At 44.9% G+C, this 23,259-nt stretch overlaps 1 protein-coding gene across 3 annotated transcripts in view; it reads left to right on the plus strand.

Annotated features, from left to right (window-relative positions):
* Positions 1-22,374, plus strand: part of LOC139402119 (TOM1-like protein 2) — a 42,785-nt gene extending 20,411 nt beyond the window's left edge. Inside the window, exons 6-16 of one of the 3 annotated variants that reach the window (XM_071146188.1) lie at positions 871-1,056; positions 1,477-1,593; positions 6,418-6,551; positions 6,878-6,920; positions 8,341-8,548; positions 9,648-9,765; positions 10,172-10,250; positions 11,363-11,434; positions 16,897-16,956; positions 17,881-17,923; positions 18,440-22,374. In XM_071146188.1, the coding sequence (XP_071002289.1) occupies positions 871-1,056; positions 1,477-1,593; positions 6,418-6,551; positions 6,878-6,920; positions 8,341-8,548; positions 9,648-9,765; positions 10,172-10,250; positions 11,363-11,434; positions 16,897-16,956; positions 17,881-17,923; positions 18,440-18,585 (1,206 nt within the window). In that variant the 3' untranslated portion in view covers positions 18,586-22,374. The remainder of the gene's footprint in view (positions 1-870; positions 1,057-1,476; positions 1,594-6,417; positions 6,552-6,877; positions 6,921-8,340; positions 8,549-9,647; positions 9,766-10,171; positions 10,251-11,362; positions 11,435-16,896; positions 16,957-17,880; positions 17,924-18,439) is intronic. The other 2 variants (XM_071146189.1, XM_071146190.1) reach the window with 2 other exon arrangements.
* Positions 22,375-23,259: the final 885 nt, after the last annotated feature.

The raw sequence follows: 23,259 nt of genomic DNA on the forward strand, positions 1-23,259 counted from the left end.
TTCAAAAATAAACATATCCAGGTGTTAGAATGGCCAAGTCAAAGTCCAGACCTGAATCCAATCGAGAATCTGTGGAAAGAACTGAAAACTGCTGTTCACAAATGCTCTCCATCCAACCTCACTGAGCTCGAGCTGTTTTGCAAGGAGGAATGGGAAAAAATGTCAGTCTCTCGATGTGCAAAACTGATAGAGACATACCCCAAGCGACTTACAGCTGTAATCGCAGCAAAAGGTGGCGCTACAAAGTATTAACTTAAGGGGGCTGAATAATTTTGCACGCCCAATTTTTCAGTTTTTGATTTGTTAAAAAAGTTTGAAATATCCAATATGTCGTTCCACTTCATGATTGTGTCCCACTTGTTGTTGATTCTTCACAAAAAAATACAGTTTTATATCTTTGTTTGAAGCCTGAAATGTGGCAAAAGGTCGCAAAGTTCAAGGGGGCCGAATACTTTCGCAAGGCACTGTACATGTTGTGTTCTCTACAGAGCTCTACTAACTAACTACATGTTGTGTTCTCTACAGAGCTCTACTAACTAACTACATGTTGTGTTCTCTACAGAGCTCTACTAACTAACTACATGTTGTGTTCTCTCTACAGAGCTCTACTAACTAACTACATGTTGTGTTCTCTACAGAGCTCTACTAACTAACTACATGTTGTGTTCTCTCTACAGAGCTGTACTAACTAACTACATGTTGTGTTCTCTCTACAGAGCTCTACTAACTAACTACATGTTGTGTTCTCTCTACAGAGCTCTACTAACGAACTACATGTTGTGTTCTCTACAGAGCTCTACTAACTAACTACATGTTGTGTTCTCTCTACAGAGCTCTACTAACTAACTACATGTTGTGTTCTCTCTACAGGGTCTACCAGAGGTGGACCCAGCTGTACTAAAGTACAAAGCCCCCATCCAGCCCCACGCTGCAGCCACAGCCACCCTCCCCAAGCCGGCAGCCGCCCCGGCTCCGGCCCCCGCCCCCCTCACCCCCATCCTACAGATACCACACATCCCCAACGTACAGGGCCCCATCACCGCCAACCCTGAACAGGTGAGGATAAAGATGGCCTCTGACGGCTAATGTTAAACTACTGCCAGAGTCATGTTCATTAGGCCAAAAACGGAAAAGAACTGACTGGACGTTGCCCAATAAAAAAAACAAGTTTCTCCTGTCCTCAGGGTTGCGTCAAAGAAGGGGAGGAAGGAAGGATGTATGTTCACAGTTTTCAAACAGGGCCCAAGATTTTCATGGTTAGCAGATGTTAATGCGAGTGTAGCGAAATGCTTGTGCTCCTAGTTCAGACCGTGCAGTAATATCTAACAAGTAATCTAACAATTTCACAACAACTACCTTATACACACTGATTTATCATGCGTAGAGGGACAAAAGCAAGGGTGCCTCCACTTAGCTTTGATCAGATCAGGGAATACTTTCTCTCTCTGACCCTTGACCCATGTGTGTCCTCCTCAGATCGCCCGGCTGCGCAGTGAACTGGACATTGTGAGGGGAAACACCAAAGTGATGTCAGAGATGCTGACTGAGATGGTGCCTGGACAGGAGGACTCCTCGGACCTGGAACTCCTTCAGGTCAGAAAATGAACTACATCCAGCATAGAAATACAATTATAGAACATTGACTTGAATGGGGATGCCCATTCTAGTAATTATATCTCTATAACTCCAGGTCAGATACTACATCCCCATAGGAATATAATTACACACAATTTCAAAACATTTTTGAAAAATCCTGGACGACGCTGGGCCAATTGTGCACCGCCTCATGGGTCACCCAGTCAGCTGCGACAGAGTCGTCTGGACTCGAACCCAGAATCTCTAGTGGCACAGCCTTAGACCACTGCGCTACTTAGGAGGCCCTCAGAATTCCACAACATTGACTTGAATGGGGACGTTCAGTCTAGTAATTCTATTTCTCTGACACCCCCTCAGCCTCATCACTGGTCCTTAACTGTGGAAGCTTTTCATCATTGAGAATTTGAGACAGCTGTGTATTGCACGCAACATAAAAAAGGAATTCACACATAGCGCTCCATCTGTTTAGTTTTTAAAAATACAAGTTTAAACCTTCCCTGCGGTAGTCACCCTGCTGCTCAACTGAAATGTGTTGGAACTAATTTAGCCCACTAGGGGGAGTAGTACCACCACTCTAGGGGGAGTAGTACCACCACTCTAGGGGGAGTAGTACCACCACTCTAGGGGGAGTAGTAGCACCGCTCTAGGGGGAGTAGTACCACCATAGTACCATCACTCTAGGAGGAGTAGTACCACCATAGTACCACCACTCTAGGGGGAGTAGTACCACCACTCTAGGGGGAGTAGTACCACCGCTCTAGGGGGAGTAGTACCACCGCTCTAGAGGGAGTAGTACCACCGCTCTAGAGGGAGTAGTACCACCGCTCTAGAGGGAGTAGTACCACCGCTCTAGAGGGAGTAGTACCACCGCTCTAGAGGGAGTAGTACCACCGCTCTAGGGGGAGTAGTACCACCGCTCTATGGGGAGTAGTACCACCACTCTATGGGGAGTAGTACCACCACACTAGGGGGAGTAGTACCACCATAGTACCACCACTCTAGGGGGAGTAGTACCATCACTCTAGGGGGAGTAGTACCACCACACTATAGTGAGTAGTACCACCACTCTAGGCGGAGTAGTACCACCGCTCTATGGGGAGTAGTACCACCGCTCTATGGGAAGTAGTACCACCGCTCTATGGGGAGTAGTACCACCGCTCTATGGGGAGTAGTACCACCGCTCTATGGGGAGTAGTACCACCGCTCTATGGGGAGTAGTACCACCACTCTATGGGGAGTAGTACCACCACTCTATGGGGAGTAGTGAGTGGTACCACCACTCTAGGGGGAGTAGTACCACCATAGTACCACCACTCTAGGGGGAGTAGTACCGCCACTCTAGGGGGAGTAGTACCACCATAGTACCACCACTCTAGGGGGAGTAGTACCACCATAGTGCCACCACTTTAGGGGAAAGGGGGATACCTAGTCAGTTATTCAACTGAAATGTGTCTTCCGCATTTAACCAAACCCTTCTGAATCAGAGAGGTGCGAGGGGGTGTGGGGGGTCTGCCTTAATCGACATCCACGTCTTTGGCACCCGGGAAACAGTGGGTTAACTGCCTTGTTCAGGGGCAGAACAACAGATTTTTACCTTGTCAGTTTGGGGATACAATCCAGCAAACTTTTGGTTACTGGCCCAACGCTCTAACCACTAGGCTACCATCACTCTATGGGGAGTAGTACCACCGCTCTAGGAGGAGTTGTACCACCATAGTACCACCGCTCTAGGGGGAGTAGTACCACCATAGTACCACCACAGTACCACCACTCTATGGGGAGTAGTACCACCGCTCTATGGGGAGTAGTACCACCACTCTAGGGGGGAGTAGTACCACCACTCTAGGGGGGAGTAGTACCACCACTCTAGGGGGGAGTAGTACCACCACTCTAGGGGGAGTAGTACCACCACTCTAGGGGGAGTAGTACCACCGCTCTAGGGGGAGTAGTACCACCATAGTACCACCACTCTAGGGGGAGTAGTACCACCATAGTACCACCACTCTAGGGGGAGTAGTACCACCACTCTAGGGGGAGTAGTACCACCATAGTACCACCACTCTAGGGGGAGTAGTACCACCACTCTATGGGGAGTAGTACTACCACTCTAGGGGGAGTAGTACCACCACTCTATGGGGAGTAGTACCACCACTCTATGGGGAGTAGTACCACCACTCTATGGGGAGTAGTACTCCCACTCTATGGGGAGTAGTACCACCACTCTATGGGGAGTAGTACCACCACTCTAGGGGGAGTAGTACCACTACTCTAGGGGGAGTAGTACTACCACTCTATGGGGAGTAGTACCACCACTCTATGGGGGAGTAGTACCACCACTCTATGGGGGAGTAGTACCACCACTCTATGGGGCGTAGTACCACCACTCTATGGGGCGTAGTACCACCACTCTATGGGGCGTAGTACTACCATCCATGGGGAGTAGTACTACCATCCATGGGGAGTAGTACTACCACTCTAGGGGGAGTAGTACCACCATAGTACCACCACTCTAGGGGGAGTAGTACCACCATAGTACCATCATTCTATGGGGCGTAGTACCACCACTCTATGGGGAGTAGTACCACCACTCTATGGGGAGTAGTACCACCACTCTATGGGGAGTAGTACCACCATTCTATGGGGAGTAGTACCACCACTCTATGGGGAGTAGTACCACCACTCTATGGGGAGTAGTACCACCACTCTATGGGGAGTAGTACCACCACTCTATGGGGAGTAGTACCACCACTCTATGGGGAGTAGTACCACCACTCTATGGGGAGTAGTACCACCACTCTATGGGGAGTAGTACCACCACTCTATGGGGAGTAGTACCACCACTCTATGGGGAGTAGTACCACCACTCTATGGGGAGTAGTACCACCACTCTATGGGGAGTAGTACCACCACTCTAGGGGGAGTAGTACCACCATAGTACCACCGCTCTATGGGGAGTAGTATTACCACTCTAGGGGGAGTAGTACCACCATAGTACCACCACTCTATGGGGGAGTAGTACCACCACTCTATGGGGGAGTAGTACCACCACTCTACGAGGAGTACTACCATCATAGTACCACTGCTCTAGGGGGAGTTGTACCACCGCTCTAGGGGGAGTAGTACCACCATAGTACCACCACTCTACAGGGAGTAGTACCACCACTCTAGAGGGAGTACTACCATCATAGTCCCATGCTCTAGGGGGAGTTGTACCACCGTAGTACCACCGCTCTAGGGGGAGTAGTACCACCATAGTACCACCGCTCTAGGGGGAGTAGTACCACCATAGTACCACCCCTCTTGGGGGAGTAGTTCCACCACTCTAGGGGGAGTAGTACCACCGCTCTAGGGGGAGTAGTACCACCATAGTACCACCGTTCTAGGGAGAGTAGTACCACCGCTCTAGGGGGAGTAGTACCACCATAGTACCACTGCTCTAGGGAGAGTAGTACCACCGCTCTAGGGGGAGTAGTACCACCGCTCTAGGGGGAGTAGTACCACCGCTCTAGGGGGAGTAGTACCACCATAGTACCACCGCTCTAGGGGGAGTAGTGCCACCATAGTACCACCGCTCTAGGGGGAGTAGTTCCACCACTCTAGGGGTGAGGAGAGGGGAACAACAATTATTCCTGTACTTGCTTAAGTGACAGTTGGTGACAGTTGGTGTAGGGTGTAGTTGGGGTGAAGTTGTCCCTAGATGCTGATCTTGTTAAAAGTAACAAGTAATACGTTTTTAAAGAGCAGCAGTAAAATAACAATGGCGGGACTATATACAGGGGGTACAGAGTCCATGTGTGGGGGCACCGGTTAGTTGAGGTAATATGTACATGTAGGTAGAGTTATTAAAGGGACTATGCATAGATGATAACAGAGAGTAGCAGCGGTGTAAATGAGGGGGAGGGGCAACGCAAATAGTCTATGAAGCCATTTGATTTGCTGTTCAGGAGTCTTATGGCTTGGGGGGGATAGAAGCTGTTTAGGAGTCTTATGGCTTGGGGGGATAGAAGCTGTTTAGGAGCCTCTTGGACCTAGACTTGGTCCTCCGATACCACTTGCCTTGCGGTAGCAGAGAGAATAGTCTATGACTAGCGTGGCTGGAGTCTTTGACAATTTTTAGGGCCTTCCTCTGACACCTCCTGATTTTGAGGTCCTGGATGGCAGGAAGCTTGGTCCCAGTGATGCTCTGGGCAGTTCGCACTACCCTGTGTAGTGCTTTGCGGTCGGAGGCTGAGCCGTTGCCATACCAGGCAGTGGCTGAGGGTGTGATAGATAGGTAGTTGATTCAGGTGACCTTTCCACTGTTTTATGAGGTGACTTTAGGTAATACAGTTAAACTGTTATTCAATAAATGAAATGTAGGTGTTGTGATTTCTCTTACTAAGTAACACAACTGAGTCTAATGATGGACATGTATGGCTGGCTACCTGCTGGCTAGAGACCCTTTTTTAGAGAATTCTAGTCATCCACCTTCTGAGAGACAGACTCACCTTTCCATCAGTGATGCCCTGTCCTCACCTTGTGTCTGTCTCCTCACCCTGTGTGTGTTTGTGTGTGTAGGAGCTGAACAGGACGTGCAGGGCCATGCTGTCTGTGTCCTCACCCTGTGTGTGTTTGTGTGTGTAGGAGCTGAACAGGACGTGCAGGGCCATGCTGTCGGTGTCCTCACCCTGTGTGTGTTTGTGTGTGTAGGAGCTGAACAGGACGTGCAGGGCCATGCTGTCGGTGTCCTCACCCTGTGTGTGTTTGTGTGTGTAGGAGCTGAACAGGACGTGCAGGGCCATGCTGTCGGTGTCCTCACACTGTTTGTGTTTGTGTGTGTAGGAGCTGAACAGGACGTGCAGGGCCATGCAACAGCGGGTGGTGGAGCTGATCTCCCGGGTCTCCAACGAGGAGGTGACAGAGGAGCTGCTGCACGTCAACGACGACCTCAACAACATCTTCCTACGATACGAGAGGTGGGCATGACAATACACACACACACACAATTAGGCTTACTTGACTTCATAGGCTTACAGCTACACAAAGTCCACTGGTGAACAAGGATATCTGCTGTGACATGATGTTGCATGTGGAGCACGTTTTTTCAGCAGGCCCTACAAGAACACATCATCTTGGGCCCCGGGGGACCTGTCTGAAGCAGACACTTCTATTGAAGATTCCATGGTCTCAAAAAGTCAAAGCGTTCCTTTTATGTTGTTTTATAGATGATGTAAATGTATGATTGATGCCAATGCCCACGTGTTCTTTACATGGAACTCTGAGGACTTGTGGTGTGTTGCAGGTATGAGCGGTACCGTTCGGGTAGAGCGGCTCAGAATAACGGGGTGAGTTATCTCACTGATCTATACATCTATGAACAACTCAACAGGAGTGGATATTAATGTTACTATCTGTCAGTTTGTTGTGATCAGCACTCTACTCACGCATGCATACTTTACGCTGACACTCCAACACACACACACACACACAGTCACAGACATCACACGTACACACAGGCACACTGTTGCCACACACACACACACACACACACACACACACACACACACACACACAGGCACACTGTTGCCACACACACAATTCCACATTTCCACACTCATCACATACACTGCTGCTACTGTTTATTATCCTGTAGTCTAGTCACTTTACACCTACCGATATGTACATATCTATCTCAATTACCTCGTACCCCTGCCCATCAGATTGGTACTGGTAGCCCATGTATTCTTTTGTTATATTATACTAAGAATGTGTTATTGTATTCTGTGTTGTTTGGAAGGTAAGTAAGCATTTCACTGTTAGTCTCCAACTGTTATTTACGAAGCATGTGACAAATGACATTTGATTTGATTGTGTTATTTGTTTCAGTCCATTCTCAATGTATTTTCTGAAATACGATATGATTTAGATTTGTGCTAATTTGCTGCATGTGTATAGCAGTTTTATGTCTCTGTGTGTTTCTCTGTTTCTCTGTGTCGTGGTCAGCTAATGGAGGCAAGTATGACAGCACTCCATTCTATCCCAGCTCTGTCTTGAGATGAATAGAGTCAATGAGGAGAATGTTGAAACATGACAGCACTCCATTCTATCCCAGCTCTGTCTTGAGATGAATAGAGTCAATGAGGAGAATGTTGAAACATGACAGCACTCCATTCTATCCCAGCTCTGTCTTGAGATGAATAGAGTCAATGAGGAGAATGTTGAAACATGACAGCACTCCATTCTATCCCAGCTCTGTCTTGAGATGAATAGAGTCAATGAGGAGAATGTTGAAACATGACAGCACTCCATTCTATCCCAGCTCAGTCTTGAGATGAATAGAGTCAATGAGGAGAATGTTGAAACATGACAGCACTCCGTTCTATCCCAGCTCTGTCTTGAGATGAATAGAGTCAATGAGGAGAATGTTGAAACATGACAGCACTCCATTCTATCCCAGCTCAGTCTTGAGATGAATAGAGTCAATGAGGAGAATGTTGAAACATGTCTTACTACTGTAATGTATGGACCTCCTTATTGGACCATATGTTCACATGGAACATTTTATATAGTGGTGGTGTTCCAGAGAACTAGAATATTCTCTCCCTCTCTCTCGTAAAGCCCTCTGATGTCCGTAGTCTAACGTAGAGGACAGTGATGTGTTTGACTAGTAGACATCTCCATTACCTCCATCCTCCTACCTCTGTTAATTTTCTCTACAGGAGCCACTGCTGTGTGTGTTGACTGTGTTCTGTTGTCTCCCTCCAGATGCTGAGTGAAGCCACAGAGGACAACCTGATAGACCTAACACCAGGCTCGCCCGCTGTGGTCAGCCTCCGAGCCACCTCCACACCCCCGTCCAACATCCCCCCTGTGACCGCCCCTAGGGCTGGGGCTACAGCCTCCCCTGCCCGGACCCTGATCCAAGACCCTACCTCTGGTCCCTCAACTCTGTCCACTCAGCTCGCCGGCCTGGGTAAGGATAGGGAATGGTTCAATAGGAACGCAAATGATACTCTGTGTACTATATACAAATGCACCAGATGCTAGGTACGCTATACTGTAATGATGCATAGCCCATAGCAAGCAACACACTACCCATACATACACACACACACACACACACACACACGCGGGCAGTGGAGTGTAAGAAGGTTTCCAATCAGAGCTCTAATGGGAAATAAGCCCTGCTCTATAAGTCTCTGTAAATGACTCCTCTGTTAGCCTGTTAGCCTGAATGATGTTGCTGCACTCCGTGGCACTATGCTCTGGCTGAGGCCTGAGACAGAGAAAGGGGGAGAATATGCTCCTTTGCTCTACAGCGCTTGCGTCTCAAATGGCACCCTATTGCCTATATAGTGCACTACTTTTGACCAGAACCCAGGATGATGACTGTCATTGATTCTAGAGGACTGGTGCAGGATGATGACTGTCATTGATTCTAGAGGACTGGCGCAGGATGTTGACTGTCATTGATTCTAGAGGACTGGCACGGGATGATGACTGTCATTGATTCTAGAGGACTGGCGCGGGATGATGACTGTCATTGATTCTAGAGGACTGGCGCAGGATGTTGACTGTCATTGATTCTAGAGGACTGGTGCAGGATGATGACTGTCATTGATTCTAGAGGACTGGTGCAGGATGATGACTGTCATTGATTCTAGAGGACTGGTGCAGGATGATGACTGTCATTGATTCTAGAGGACTGGTGCAGGATGATGACTGTCATTGATTCTAGAGGACTGGTGCGGGATGATGACTGTCATTGATTCTAGAGGACTGGTGCAGGATGATGATGATGATGATGATTGTGGACATTTAGATCTCATCTATTTTTTTTTCTCTCTTCCCCACACCCCCCTTTACACCCTCTCTCAACTCTTCCTTTCTTTATTTTCTCTCCTCTGCCTCTCTCTCTCTCTCTGCGTCTCTGCCTCTCTCTCTGCCCTTCCTCCTCCCCTTCCCTCTCTCTCTCTGCCTCTCTCTCTGCCCTCTCTCTCTCTCTCTCTCTCTCTCTCTCTCTCTCTCTCTCTCTCTCTCTCTCTCTCTCTCTCTCTCTCTCTCTCTCTCAGATGTGGGTGGGGTTAGTGTCAGTGGTACCCTGTCCTCTCTATCGGGCCACAACCCTGGAGACGACTTTGACATGTTTGCTCAGACCAGGACCAGCTCTCTGGCAGATCAACGCAAAAAGTATGGCTTCCTCAAACTCTCCCCTTGGCTTCCAGAACCCCTTCCAAACTTCTAGAACCCCTTCCAATCTTCTAGAACCCTGTTACTATGGATTTGCAGCTTTGATCCTGTCAGACTCAGACTGCTGTGTGTGCAGGCTTTTGGTCACAGTCCCGCAATGGCACACCTGATTAATAACATCTATTTATCATAGTCTTCTAGTTAGACTAACATCAATGTACTCTGGTGTGTTAGAACTGGGCTGGAACAAAAGCCTGCAATATGCTGTCCCCCAGGACCAGAGTTGTGAATGTGGTGTTGTCCATTCCTGTTCTAGAGCCACTCTCAGCCTTCCAGAACCATCTCCATGCCACATAGTGGGACGGGCTCTAACGTGTTCTCTCTGTCTGTGTGTGTGTGTTGTCAGTGTGAAGTACGAGGACCCTCGAGCCCTGGGTGGGCTTGCCTCAGCTCTGGACGTCAGACAACAGAACGCCACTGGAGGGGTGAGTGCACCAAAGCATGCTGGAGGATGTAGTTTAGATTCACATCCCACCACAATGAAGTGTAGAGTATGGTTGACGTGCTGTTAAAATGGCTGATAAGGTTAATCTCTCAGCTCATGGTCTCCTCTCTCTGCATGTGATGGCCTGTAGTGTGATGTTAGTTGACCTCTGCTCTCTGTACCATTAATGGCACCCTATTCCCTATATAGTGCCCTGGTCAAAAGGTAGTGAACTATATAGGGAATAGGTTGCCCTTTGGGACACAGGCCTCTGACTTTCCAGGAGTAATACCAGATGAATACAGTAGTAGACCATGGCTAGCCAGCTCTGTATGGTGAACTACACTGTTGGAGTAACAAGCACATACTACCGCATGGCTTGTAGTCTAGTATAACTAGGTATTCTAAAGAGCTACATGTAATACTCTCTCTAGACATTTTAAACTATAAACTCCCATTACTTGGTCATTCTGTCATTCCTCAGTAGTGTTTGGTGTTGTTTTTTCCTCTCGTCTTGGTCATTGCTCTCTGTAAGACAGTATTTTGTCACGTTATGGGTGTCAAAGGTCATAGGAAACCATGCTATTGAATTCCACTTTTTGCATGTCACCTTTTCTCCTTCAAATTGTCCAAACTCTTGTATTTATTTTTTTCATTCCACTTCTTGTACCACAGTCAGTCAGTACTAACAAGGCACTTTGTAATCAGGTTCTACACCTGTAAGGCCAGACATAAAGTATTATGAAATCTAAACTCTCTCTCTCACACACACCGATTACACAAACCGATTACACACACCCTTCACCCTCCAGTGCCAGTTGAGATTGCCGCAGATGGAATGTATCTGCCAGTCTGGGGCTTAGTGATCAGCTGAGGGTTCAAAGTTCAAACTATCCTTATTTTCTTCCTCCTTTCCCCATGTGTTCACCTTTTAATTGGAATGATTCTGGTATTTTCCTCTCGTTTGTTCCCCCCATCCTTTCCTCTCCCTATATTTTCTTCAGTCTAGGTTGTTGCATTGCATTTGATTTCTCTGTTTCCTCTCTGTGCTCTGTTGCTCTGGTCTGGGGCTTCCTCTATCTTGTGTAAGGTGTTGTTCTGTTGTTGATTCAGCTGAGGGTTATAGGGGATGATAACCCAGAGTTGGAGCTGCCCATAGACAGCTGGCTTATTACCCAAGGAATGGTGAGGACTCCATCCTCAGTGTCCTCCCCCTATGTCCAATCACCCCATCATCCATATCCCCCTACACCGCTGGCACCCTCATCACCCTCCCCACCCCATCCATCCATCCCCCTGACAATCCATATCCCAGCACTGCTAAACCAGCTAGCGCCAACAGTAGAATGGAGACACGTTAGAAAAAGCCAGACGACTCCTCCAATTGTACAATACCCACACAATGATGAATAAATAAGCTGTTAGAATCTTAATTTGTCATTGTGTGCTCTGAAAGGAATCTAAACTCCTAGGACCTCTGAGCTGGTGAATCTGAGTTATGCATATTCTGAATACAAACACACACCTACCTACTGTTACAAATGTGGACTCCCTTTACTCTGTCCCTCCTACTGTTGGTCCTGGTCCTCTCATCCTCCCTTCATGGATGATGTGAAAGGTCTGCTTGGTCCCCAGGGCCAGGTGTGGGTTTTCATCAGTCACAAACAGTTAATGTCTAACAGTCACACACTAAACCCAGGAGAGGTACAGATACTTTACTGCTGCACAACAGGTGTTATGTTGCCATGGCTGTTGACATTATAGAAATATAATCACTGGAACGGGAATCCCCATTCAAGTCAGTCGGTCTAGAATGGATAGACCGGCGGCCATTTTAAAAGGGATTCTATTTCTATGGTTGACATCAGATTTGTTGTCAACAGTATCATTATTGCTGATTCGACCAGGTTCAAACGTCTGTGTAGCGATAAGTATCATCATCTCTGTCAGATGCATTGTCAAGCTAACGGTCTATAGATACATTTTTATTGAACTACACTGAACAAAAATATAAACACAACATGCAACAATTGCAAAGATGTTACTGAGTTACAGTTCATATGAGGAAATTCGTCAATTTAAATAAATTCATTAGGCCCTAATCCATGGATTTCACATGACTGGGAATACAGATATGCATCTGTTGGTCACAGATACCTTTTAAAAAAAATGGGCCTCAGGATCTCTTCACAGTATTTCTGTGCATTCAAATGACCATCGATAAAATGCAATTGTGTTCGTTGTCTGTAGCTTATGCCTGCCCGTACAATAACTCCACCGCCACCATGGGGCACTCTGTTCACAACGTTGACATCAGCAAACCACTCGTCCACACAACGCCATACACGTGGTCTGTGATTGTGAGGCCGGTTGGACGTACTGCCAAATTCTCTAGTAAGACATTAAGGTGGCTTATGGTAAAGAAATTAACATAAAATTCTCTGGCAAAAGTTCTGGTGGACATTCCTGCAGTCAGCATGCCACTTGCACGATCCCTCAACTTGAGACATCTGTGGCATTGTGTTGTATGACAAAACTGCACATTTTAGAGTGGCCTTTTATTGTTCCCAGCACAAGGTGCACCTGTGTAATGATCATGCCGTGTAATCCGCTTGGGACCAACATATGGGACAAACAATTTACATGTTGTGTTTATATTTTTGTTCAGTGGAGATAATATACTATACATATTTAAAGACAACTAGCATAGAAGTCCTGTTTTAACACTGGAACACTAGTGCATTAACCCATTTAACAAATTAAACCTATTAGCTACAATACTGTTGATGATCTGACACATTGGTTGCTGTTGTGATTGGTATAAAACTGTTCAATATTGTACCATACTTTATTTATTTTAATGATGGTCCTTCTATGTCAACCCTGTTGACCATGGTGTGTCGACAGCTGCTCGTCGAACATCTCATTCTGAAATCATGGGCATTATTATGGACTTGGTCCCCCCTTTGCTGCTATAACAGCCTTGACTCTTCTGGGAAGGCTTTCCACTAGATGTTGGAACATTGCTGCAGGGATTTGTTTCCATTCAGCCACGAGCATTAGTGAGATCAGGCACTGATGTCATGCGATTAGGCATGGCTCTGTCGGCAATTCAATTCATCCCAAATGTGTTCAATGGGGTTTAGGTCAAGGCTCTGTGCAGGCCAGTCAAGTTCTTCCACACCGATCTCGACAAACCATTTCTGTATGGACCTTGCTTTGTGCACGGGGGCATTTTCATGCAAAAACAGTAAAGGGCCTTCCCCAAACTGTTGCCATAAAGTTGGAAGCACAGAATCGTCTAGAATGTCATTGTATGCTGTGGTGTTAAGATGCCCCTTTACTGGAACTAAGGGGCCTAGCCCGAACCATGAAAAGCAGCCCCAGACCAATTTTCATCCTCCACCAAACTTTACAGTTGGCACTATGCTTTCAGGCAGGTAGCGTTCTCCTGGCATCCACCAAACCCAGATGGTGAAGCGTGATTCACCACTCCAGAGAATGCATTTCCAGAGTCCAATGAGGCGAACTTTACACCACTCCAGCCGATGTTTTACATTGTGCATGGTGATCTTAGGCTTGTGTGCGGCTGCTAGGCCATGGAAATCCATTTCATTAACCTGCCGACAAACAGTTATTGTGCTGACGTTGCTTCCAGAGGCAGTTTGGAACTCGGTAGTGAGTGTTGCAACCGAGGACAGATGATTTTTACGCACTTCAGCACTCGGCGGTCCTGTTCTGTGAGCTTATGTGGCCTACCACTTTACGGCTGAGCTGTTTTTGCTCCTAGACGTTTCCACTTCACAATATCGACACTTACAGTTGGCCCGGCGTAGCTTAATCAGGGAAGACATTTTACAAACTGACTTGTTGGAAAGGTGGCATCCTATGGCGGTGCCACGTTGAAAGTCACTGAGCTCTTCAGTAAGTCCATTCTACTGCCAATGTTTGTCTGGAGATTGCATGGCTGTGAGCTTGATTTTATACACCTGTCAGCAATGGGTATGGCTGAAATAGCAGAATCCACTAATTTGAAGGGATGTACACATACTTTTGTATGTCAACTTTGTTGACCATTCTATGTCAACCCTGTTGGCTTTGCAAAGTTGACTTTGCATAATATTCAACAACCGGAATCTGTGAATAAGGCTTAAAAACAATACATTGTGAAGTTGCTGGAAAGGAGTTTAGCTAGCTAGACAGCCAAATCCATATGATCTGACTTTCATATCATTATGCAGATCACGTGACTCTGTGGGGAATTCCCTTACAGTAACTCACCCTCTGTTTTACCTTTTGAGTGAGTTTTCTATCTACCGCTAGTGACCTAGTGTATGGAGCATCCTACACAACAGTACCTGTTGATGTTTTCCTTGATTCTTTGTTTCAACATCTCTCGTCAAAGTCCCAAAAGAGCTAATAGAATCTTTAAGAGCACGATACGTTTATGTCCTTCTTATATCGGTACACAACAGTGGAATTTGATCTGTTAGATAATCTAGATTCTAAAGACTAGATTGTCGACATGACATCAGTGAATGCAGATGCCTGGCAGCTTGAACACGATCTCTTCTCCATCATAGTGTTCTGCTCTCAACACCACTAGTTTGTGTACTTCTGTGTAACTTCTCAGTATCTCCGTCTCTTGGATCTTTGTGATCGGCAACTAGAAGGAGATTGAAAGAGATCGGCTAGGATTCAGTTACATCGTGATACGGATGTTTTAATTAATGGTTCAGGTTAGGATCTGGGGAAGGTAAACTGATCCTAGATCTGTGCATATGGGTATACTTTCACCCAGAACCATTAAACCAGGAGTGTAAGCTGATCCTAGACCTGTGCATATATGCAAATGTTAGGGCAGCCTTCATGACCATTGACCCCTCTCCTATCAGTCCCGATTGCTGGTACTGTACCCTGAGTCACTCCGACCTCCACATGACACACAAACCATGGCATCCACCCTCTCACCTTCTCCTTTCCATTCTCACTATCACTGCATGATGTCATGCAGCCAGCGTTGCTCATGCTCTGTGTGTGCTTGTGTGTCATTATGACATTAGTCCTCATTCCCAGTCTTTGGTGGTCCCTGTGATTTGCTGGTTGTCCTTCCAATAAATGATTGACTCATGTGAATTGGCTGATCTGCTAATTGACTAATGACCTGGACTAATTAACAGTGTTACATAACTGTAGCTATCAAATCAGCTGGTAGTTTCATGACTACTCATTAGAACTAACAAGGACAAAATAAATACCTTGGAAGTGGTCTGGGACAAGAGTTTTCCCAGAATCCTGACCATGTGATTTGACCCAGGTAAATCTCTGGGCCCTGGTTATTGCCTATGAACTGGTAATAGCCTATGAACTGGTTATTGCCTATGAACTGGTTACTGCCTATGAACTGGTTATTGCCTATGAACTGGTTACTGCCTATGAACTGGTTACTGCCTATGAACTGGTAATAGCCCATGAACTGGTTAATAGCCCATGAACTGGTTAATAGCCCATGAACTGGTTACTGCCTATGAACTGGTTACTGCCTATGAACTGGTTACTGCCTATGTACTGGTTACTGCCTATGAACTGGTAATAGCCTATGAACTGGTTACTGCCTATGAACTGGTAATAGCCTATGAACTGGTTATTGCCTATGAACTGGTTACTGCCTATGAACTGGTTACTGCCTATGAACTGGTAATAGCCTATGAACTGGTAATAGCCTATGAACTGGTAATAGCCCATGAACTGGTAATAGCCTATGAACTGGTAATAGCCTATGAACTGGTTACTGCCTATGAACTGGTTACTGCCTATGAACTGGTTACTGCCTATGAACTGGTTATTGCCTATGAACTGGTTACTGCCTATGAACTGGTTACTGCCTATGAACTGGTTACTGCCTATGAACTGGTTATTGCCTATGAACTGGTAATAGCCTATGAACTGGTAATAGCCTATGAACTGGCAATAGCCTATGAACTGGCAATAGCCTATGAACTGGCAATAGCCTATGAACTGGCAATAGCCTATGAACTGGCAATAGCCTATGAACTGGCAATAGCCTATGAACTGGCAATAGCCTATGAACTGGTAATAGCCTATGAACTGGTAATAGCCTATGAACTGGTAATAGCCTACTGGCAATAGCCTATGAACTGGTAATAGCCTATGAACTGGTACTAGCTTATGAACTGGTAATAGCCTACTGGCAATAGCCTATGAACTGGTAATAGCCTACTGGCAATAGCCTATGAACTGGTAATAGCCTATGAACTGGTACTAGCCTATGCCCAGGCTATTATCATATTATTAATTTTTTCCTGGTCAGGTCATGTAGTCAGCTAGAAATCCTGTCCCTATGCATAATAAATCAATGAGTTGAACATGAAAGAGGAACCTGCACACACAGAGACTGTCTGAGGACTACGGCCATGTGTCTGGTGTTCTCTTCCTCTGATCTTGGTTTTGGTTTGATGGCTTTGTTTTTGTTATTTGTCATTTTCCTCTCAGAGCCTCCGGTGAATCTTTTCTTGTTGTTTTTCTTTTGTTTTTGTCATTTCTTTGTTCTGTTGTGTTGTCGGGTGGGTTTATTATTGTGTGGCTTTGTGCCGTCCGCTGGGTTTGTCCATGGCTTTGCTCCATAGATCCCCGTATCGCAGTCCTCTGTCATGGATGACATAGAGGAGTGGCTCTGTGCTGATGTGGTGAGCTTCTTTACCTTGATTTCTCTCGCTCTCTTCTCTCTCTCCTCTTCTCTCTCGTTTCTTTTTCTTTAGTCACATTTCTATCCATCTCACGTAACCAGGTAGATCACATGTAGTGTTCTAAACTTTAGTTGACCATCTTCCTTCCATTCATTATCTGACTAATGGTTTTCCACCAATGATGAGAGTGATATAACTGTGACCTATGAGATGTACTATCTCTCACATGCTACCATAATGCTAATCTAGAGAATCTATTGGAGTGAAGAATAAAACCTGCCTGTCTAAAGATGACATTGGTATTGTATCATATCACACCAGTTGATGCTACAGTGGTTCTCCCTGATGATTGTGAAAGGTACTCACAGGTCCTTAAAGGGATATAGCAGAGTAAACAAGTTCTGAAAAGTTGGATGGACGAGTGGATGGGTCTATTGAAGTATGGTGGAAGCATGGGTCCGTCACAGTGGTGGAAAGTACATGTTCTTGAAGTACCTCAATGTCAGTACAAAAGCACTGTGTGAGAGTGACCTCCCTGAGTTGTGAATGGTGTCCTGTAGAGGTCAGGGAGGTAAGTAGCTTAGTCAACTTGTATGTAGGGTTGTAACATGTCCGTAACTTTCCCAAAATCCCCTGGTTTTCAAGAAATCCTTGTTGGAAGATTCCTGGAATCAAGAGGGAATAAGCAGGAAATCTGTGAATTCTACTCCGAGATTTTAAGGAGAACAAGGGGATTTTGGGAAAGAATTTTGCAACCCATTCTTATTCAATACCGAAGGGAAGACTAATGTTTCGACTTTGACGCCTAACAATGTCCATTTACTGTAAGGCATCTTGGTGAGTCAATGGTTGTGTGCTCCTCCTGGCAGAATTGCCCACAAATGTTATGGATTCACTGATTTCCATTTCTTCTCCTCTGAATAGAAAGGCGATGGTTTAGATGGTGAGGAAGGGGTGACGAGTGAAGGTATGGATGGATTCAGGGCACTAACACTTGATACTGTGCATGTCTCATGTAGAAGCTCTCATTAAATGTGGCATAGATTCAGTTTCCTAATTTGTGTCAAAATTCTCTGATCAGCTCTTTAGTACTTGATATATTAGGCTGCGTTTACACAGGCAGCCTAATTCTGATCTTTTGCCACTTAATTGGTCTTTTGACCAATCCAATCAGATCAGAATTGGCTGTCTGTTTAAACACAGCCTTTGTGCTGTTATTCTCAATCCTGCTCCTGGAGAGCCACAGTACTGCAGGCTTTTGTCTCAGCTTAGTACCATCACACCTGATTCAACCAATCTACTGATCTTCAACACATTGATTGGCTGAATCCGGTGTTTCACTGCTGATGTGGGGCAAAAACATGCAGTACTGTGCCTCTCCAGAAGGTGCAGCAATGAGGATCACTACCCAAAAAGTCAACAACTGACTAACCATTTTTATATGTCCTGCTGTTAACAGGGGTTTTCTCTCCTCTTCCTCTAGAGTTTGATAAGTTTCTGGAGGATCGAGCGAAGGTGGTCGATTCCTTACCATCGCTCCCTGGTGATGAGCCTGGTCCCCCTCTCAGCGCCCCCAGCGGCACCCGCAAGAAGGCTGAACGGACGGAGGATGCCCTCTTTGCCTTGTAGACTCTCCCCCAGGAAACCTCTCTCTCTGAGGCATCTGCAGTACCTAGGTATCCCCTATCCGCCACTCCTGCCAAGCAGCAGTGTAGCTACTGAACTGAACACCAATCCTCCTCCTGCAGAGGACCATGCTTGCTGTCCGCCTGCCCAGCCGCGTTGCATCATGTATTACTATTGAGGGTTTGATCCGTCTGTCAGTGTGGGATGTGTCTGTCGTCTTGTATCTCATCTGCAGCTAGCTACCCTAAGGAGGATATAACCTAACATTGTGAGGATGAGGATAAAATGACACAACCTCGTCTTTATGTTCCTCTGAAGGTGTGAAGGTTAACAGAAAAAATCCTTCTGAAAAAGCAGACCGAGGCATATAGTCTATACAAACAGAGGAGTACTGTGTTATTTTAATAAATGTAGCTTATGAATAATGTATGCATTTATTCTTTTAACGGTTTGTACTGTACTATGTACTAGCGCTGCACTCTGTAGTTGTCTCTTTTGTATTATTTACTCACGTTCCTTTTTAGGTTTCCTTAACCCTTTCATTACCCATTCTACAGTTGTGAAATGTTGGTACAGGGAAAGGCAATGCATGAGGAAAGACTACTGTTTGACAGACTCCATGCTAGTGTTACTCAATTATGGCACAATAGTTCTGCAGGGCCAAATAGCAAACATGACTTACCTGTATGTGTCTGTCTCCACATTTCAAAAGGGAGAAGGGGAAAATATATACAGCTGCAAGCAGCCATGTCAAGGTTCAAGCCCCATGGCACCACAGCAAATATCTGTCACACAGCTTTTATATTTGCTTTCCTCTTTGAAAAGCTGTTGTCAACTTCCCTCCATGTTATCTGTGTGGTGTGTACATACTGTAGGGAAGGAAAGGGTCCAAAATAGTCTTTTCAATCAGAACCGAAGTAACACCCACCAAATATTTCTGATGGATATTATACAGGGGGTACCGGTACCATACATTGACCCGTTACCGTTACCCCCTGTATATAGCCCCGTTATTGTTACTTTATTGTTGCTCTTTTATTTTTTTGCTTTAGTTCATTTAGTAAATATTTTTCTTAACTCTTATTTTTCATAAAACTGCATTGTTGGTTAAGGGCTTGTAAATAAGCGTTTCACAGTAAGGTCTACACCTGTTGTATTCGGCGCATGTGACAAATGGAATGTGATTAATACTACCACGACAACAGCCGTATGAGTTGCAGAAGTGACGTTCCGCTTTGGTACTATCTGTACACTATGTAAGTGTAGCGATTTTGAGTTCTTCCAAAGACTTTTTAATGACAAACTAATTTAGTAATTGTTTATCAGAGGAGGTTGGTGGCACCTTAATTGGGAAGGGCGGGAACGTGGTAATGGCTGGAGCGGAATAAGTGGAAAGGTATCAACAACATCAAACACATTGTTTCCATGTGTTTAATGCCATTCAGTTTGCTTCTTTCCAGCCCCTTTCCAGCCCCTCAGCAGCCTCCACTGGTGTCTTCTGATATTGGGCTATTCTTCAATGTTTTCCTTCCCCTTCTACCATGAGACCAATTTCATGAACTTTATGCACTTTTGGATCCTTGAACGTTTCGGTATATTTATCCTTGTGTTAATAAGATGGGAACTGTTTTTATAGGACACAAGACATTTTCTTAGACTAATTGCATATGATTTTAAATCTTTATGAAATGTCAGCCCTTTTCTGCTCTACAAAGCACACTTTACAGACAGCCGTAAATAGAAAACCGGACACTTTTTCCTGATATGGAAATTAAAGGAATAGTGCAGGTGAAATATGGCACTGAAAATCGAATCAAATTGTACATTTATGATGGCGTATTGGTAGCATACTTCACAGAAAAGTTATTGCAAACGCTTATACATGTAGTTATTGTAATATTTTTTTTACGTATGTTTACATAAATATATGTATATACATCAGAAATATGTGAGTATTACCTGCAGTACATGTTTAAAAGTCCAACTGAATTATTAGCTTTTTTGTAGGTCACCTAGTCGAAAGGCTAACTCATTAATGTATTGTTTGGTCTCCTGGTTGTATATGTACAGTAATGTCATGCAGGAAAATGAATTCCTCCCAGATCCTTTCTACTTTGGGGAAGCTCCCCTGCTCTCCTCTCTTTACACATACATGTGTGGAACAGAAATAGGTTCGGATGTGCTTCGGAAGGATGACCAAAAACGTTATTTTTACCGTGTTTTATGTGTTTTTACTGTGGTCTAAATTGTCTGGTAAAGCTTCCTGTCTTTTATTTTTGAGGATTACAGTGGGTGGTAGCTGTGGGCTGTGACTCTGCTAGTGGGAATGCCCCTTTTAACCTGTTAACATTCTATTTTACTTTGCTTACCTACAGTAGGTAATGGAGTTAGATGAGGGCATAACATTCTCTTCCTGTTGTCAGGAAAACATGGCTACAGACCTTTGAGGCAAAAGAGGTTCGTTCTTCATTTCAACTCTTTTGCCAGTACTTTTCAAAGTTAATGCTTATAAAGCTTCTACAATTAACACCAAATGAATAACTACAAAACGCCATGACAGTTCCTATTGAAGTGAAACGTGTGTTTACTTACAAGTATCCTTATATACTTATCAAAGTTATGTGTATTATACTGTAAATGAGATACTCAAATAAGTAAAAAAGACCTTACTGTATTTTATTTAAAAACATCTGCTTCCAGATCAAACATTATTTGTAACAATCATTTATAAATGTTACAGGGTGATATTACAAACAAGTACATTATTTGTATGATTTGTCTTGGGCATTAATGTTTGAATGTGTTTTAGAATACTGTAACAGAATAAACTGTTATTAATGCGCTTTAACTCTGTTTCATTCTTGTCCTAGTTGGTCTTCTGTTGCTTTAATTCCACCTCTTATGAAATAGTAGCATACATTTTACAATCAACAGTTGCTGTTCCTCTTATGTCTTAAGGCTGGACAAAGCATAGAGATGTTTGAACTAAGATTCTTTGTTACTGAACAAATATAACATGTCACTTTAAACAGTTGATTTCTATGTGTGTCACTTTTTATTTTTTATAACCAGAAAGCGTTATGTATATGCTTACTCTTTTACGCTGTCCTCCAATCAGATGGTTGTGTGAACCTGTTGGTTTGCTATGGATCATGTGAACCTGTTGGGTTGCTATGGAACATGTCGACCTGTTGGGTTGCTATGGAACATCGACCTGTTGGGTTGCTATGGAACATGTCGACCTGTTGGGTTGCTATGGAACTGACCTGTTGGGTTGCTATGGATCATGTGAACCTGTTGGTTTGCTATGGATCATGTGAACCTGTTGGGTTGCTATGGAACATGTGGATCTGTTGGGTTGCTATGGAACATGTGGACCTGTTGGGTTGCTATGGAACATGTGGACCTGTTGGGTTGCAACAGGAATGAGCTATTGGACATTGTAACCCAATGTATCTCTTCACTACCCTCAAAACTGGTTGAAATATGTAATTTCAACAGCAAAACTAGTTAAATGTTTTTTCAACCAGTTTTGCTCACTGAGTATGGACATGGGGGAGCTGGAAATTGTGTCCTCCTGTTCTGTTGAGGAACAGCTGTTTTTCCTGACTAGGAAATGTTCCGGTCTAGACTAAATGGTCAGGAGAACTCTTGTCCCTCCTGTATGATGATGTGGGTGTTCTATGGCTGTGCTGTTCTGCAATTCATTACTTTGGTTTCAGCTTTCTATTGTGTGACCTGATTATGCACGTATTAACCAATAAAACACTAGCAACGTGTGACCTCTACCAACACTTTGTTTATGGTTATTTTCTTGTGTGTATTACATTTTCCTTGCGATGGTGTTAGTATATGAAATATGATAGTGAACACACATGGTAAATTCAGGCAGAACCAAGCTCATAGTTCAACCTGGCGTAGTGGCCCACTGAGTGATGCAACAGACTCACTTCTTGCACCATGTTATTCATAGCACTGCATGTTTCCCCTGCCCTGAACCTTTCCCCTTATACTGTAGTTATACCTCCCCTCCCATGCCAAGGTAATAGTTTCCTGTTGATGTCCATGCAGACACTCCAGATGTATTCATGCAACAATTTCAATGATTTTACTGAGTTACAGTTCACAAAATAAATTCTGTCAATTTTTAAATAAATAAATTAGGCCTAATCGATGGATTTCACATGACTGGGAATAGAGATACCTTAAAGTAGGGGCGTGGATCAGAAAACCAGTCAGTATCTGGTGTGACCATCATTTGCCTCATGCACCACGACATCTCCTTCGCATAGAGTTGATCAGGCTGCTGATTTTGGCCTGTGGAATGTTGTCCCACTCTTTAATGGCTGTGCGAAGTTGCTGGATATTGGTGGGAACTGGAACACGCTGTTGTACACGTCTATCCAGAGCATCCCAAACGTGCTCAATGGGTGACATGTCTGGTGAGTATGCAGGCCATGGAAGAACTGGGACATGTTCAGCTTCCAGGAACTGTGTACAGAACCTTGCAACATGGGGCTGTGCATTATCATGCTGAAACATGACGTGATGGCGGTGGATAAATGGCCTCAGGATCTCATCACGGTATCTCTGTGTATTCAAATTGCCATTGATTAAAATGCAATTGTGTTTGTTGTCTACCTTATGCCTGCCCATACCATAACCCCACTGCCACCA

This window comes from Oncorhynchus clarkii, unplaced genomic scaffold (assembly GCF_045791955.1).
Source record: "Oncorhynchus clarkii lewisi isolate Uvic-CL-2024 unplaced genomic scaffold, UVic_Ocla_1.0 unplaced_contig_640_pilon_pilon, whole genome shotgun sequence".
Classification (NCBI taxonomy): Eukaryota; Metazoa; Chordata; class Actinopteri; order Salmoniformes; family Salmonidae; genus Oncorhynchus; species Oncorhynchus clarkii.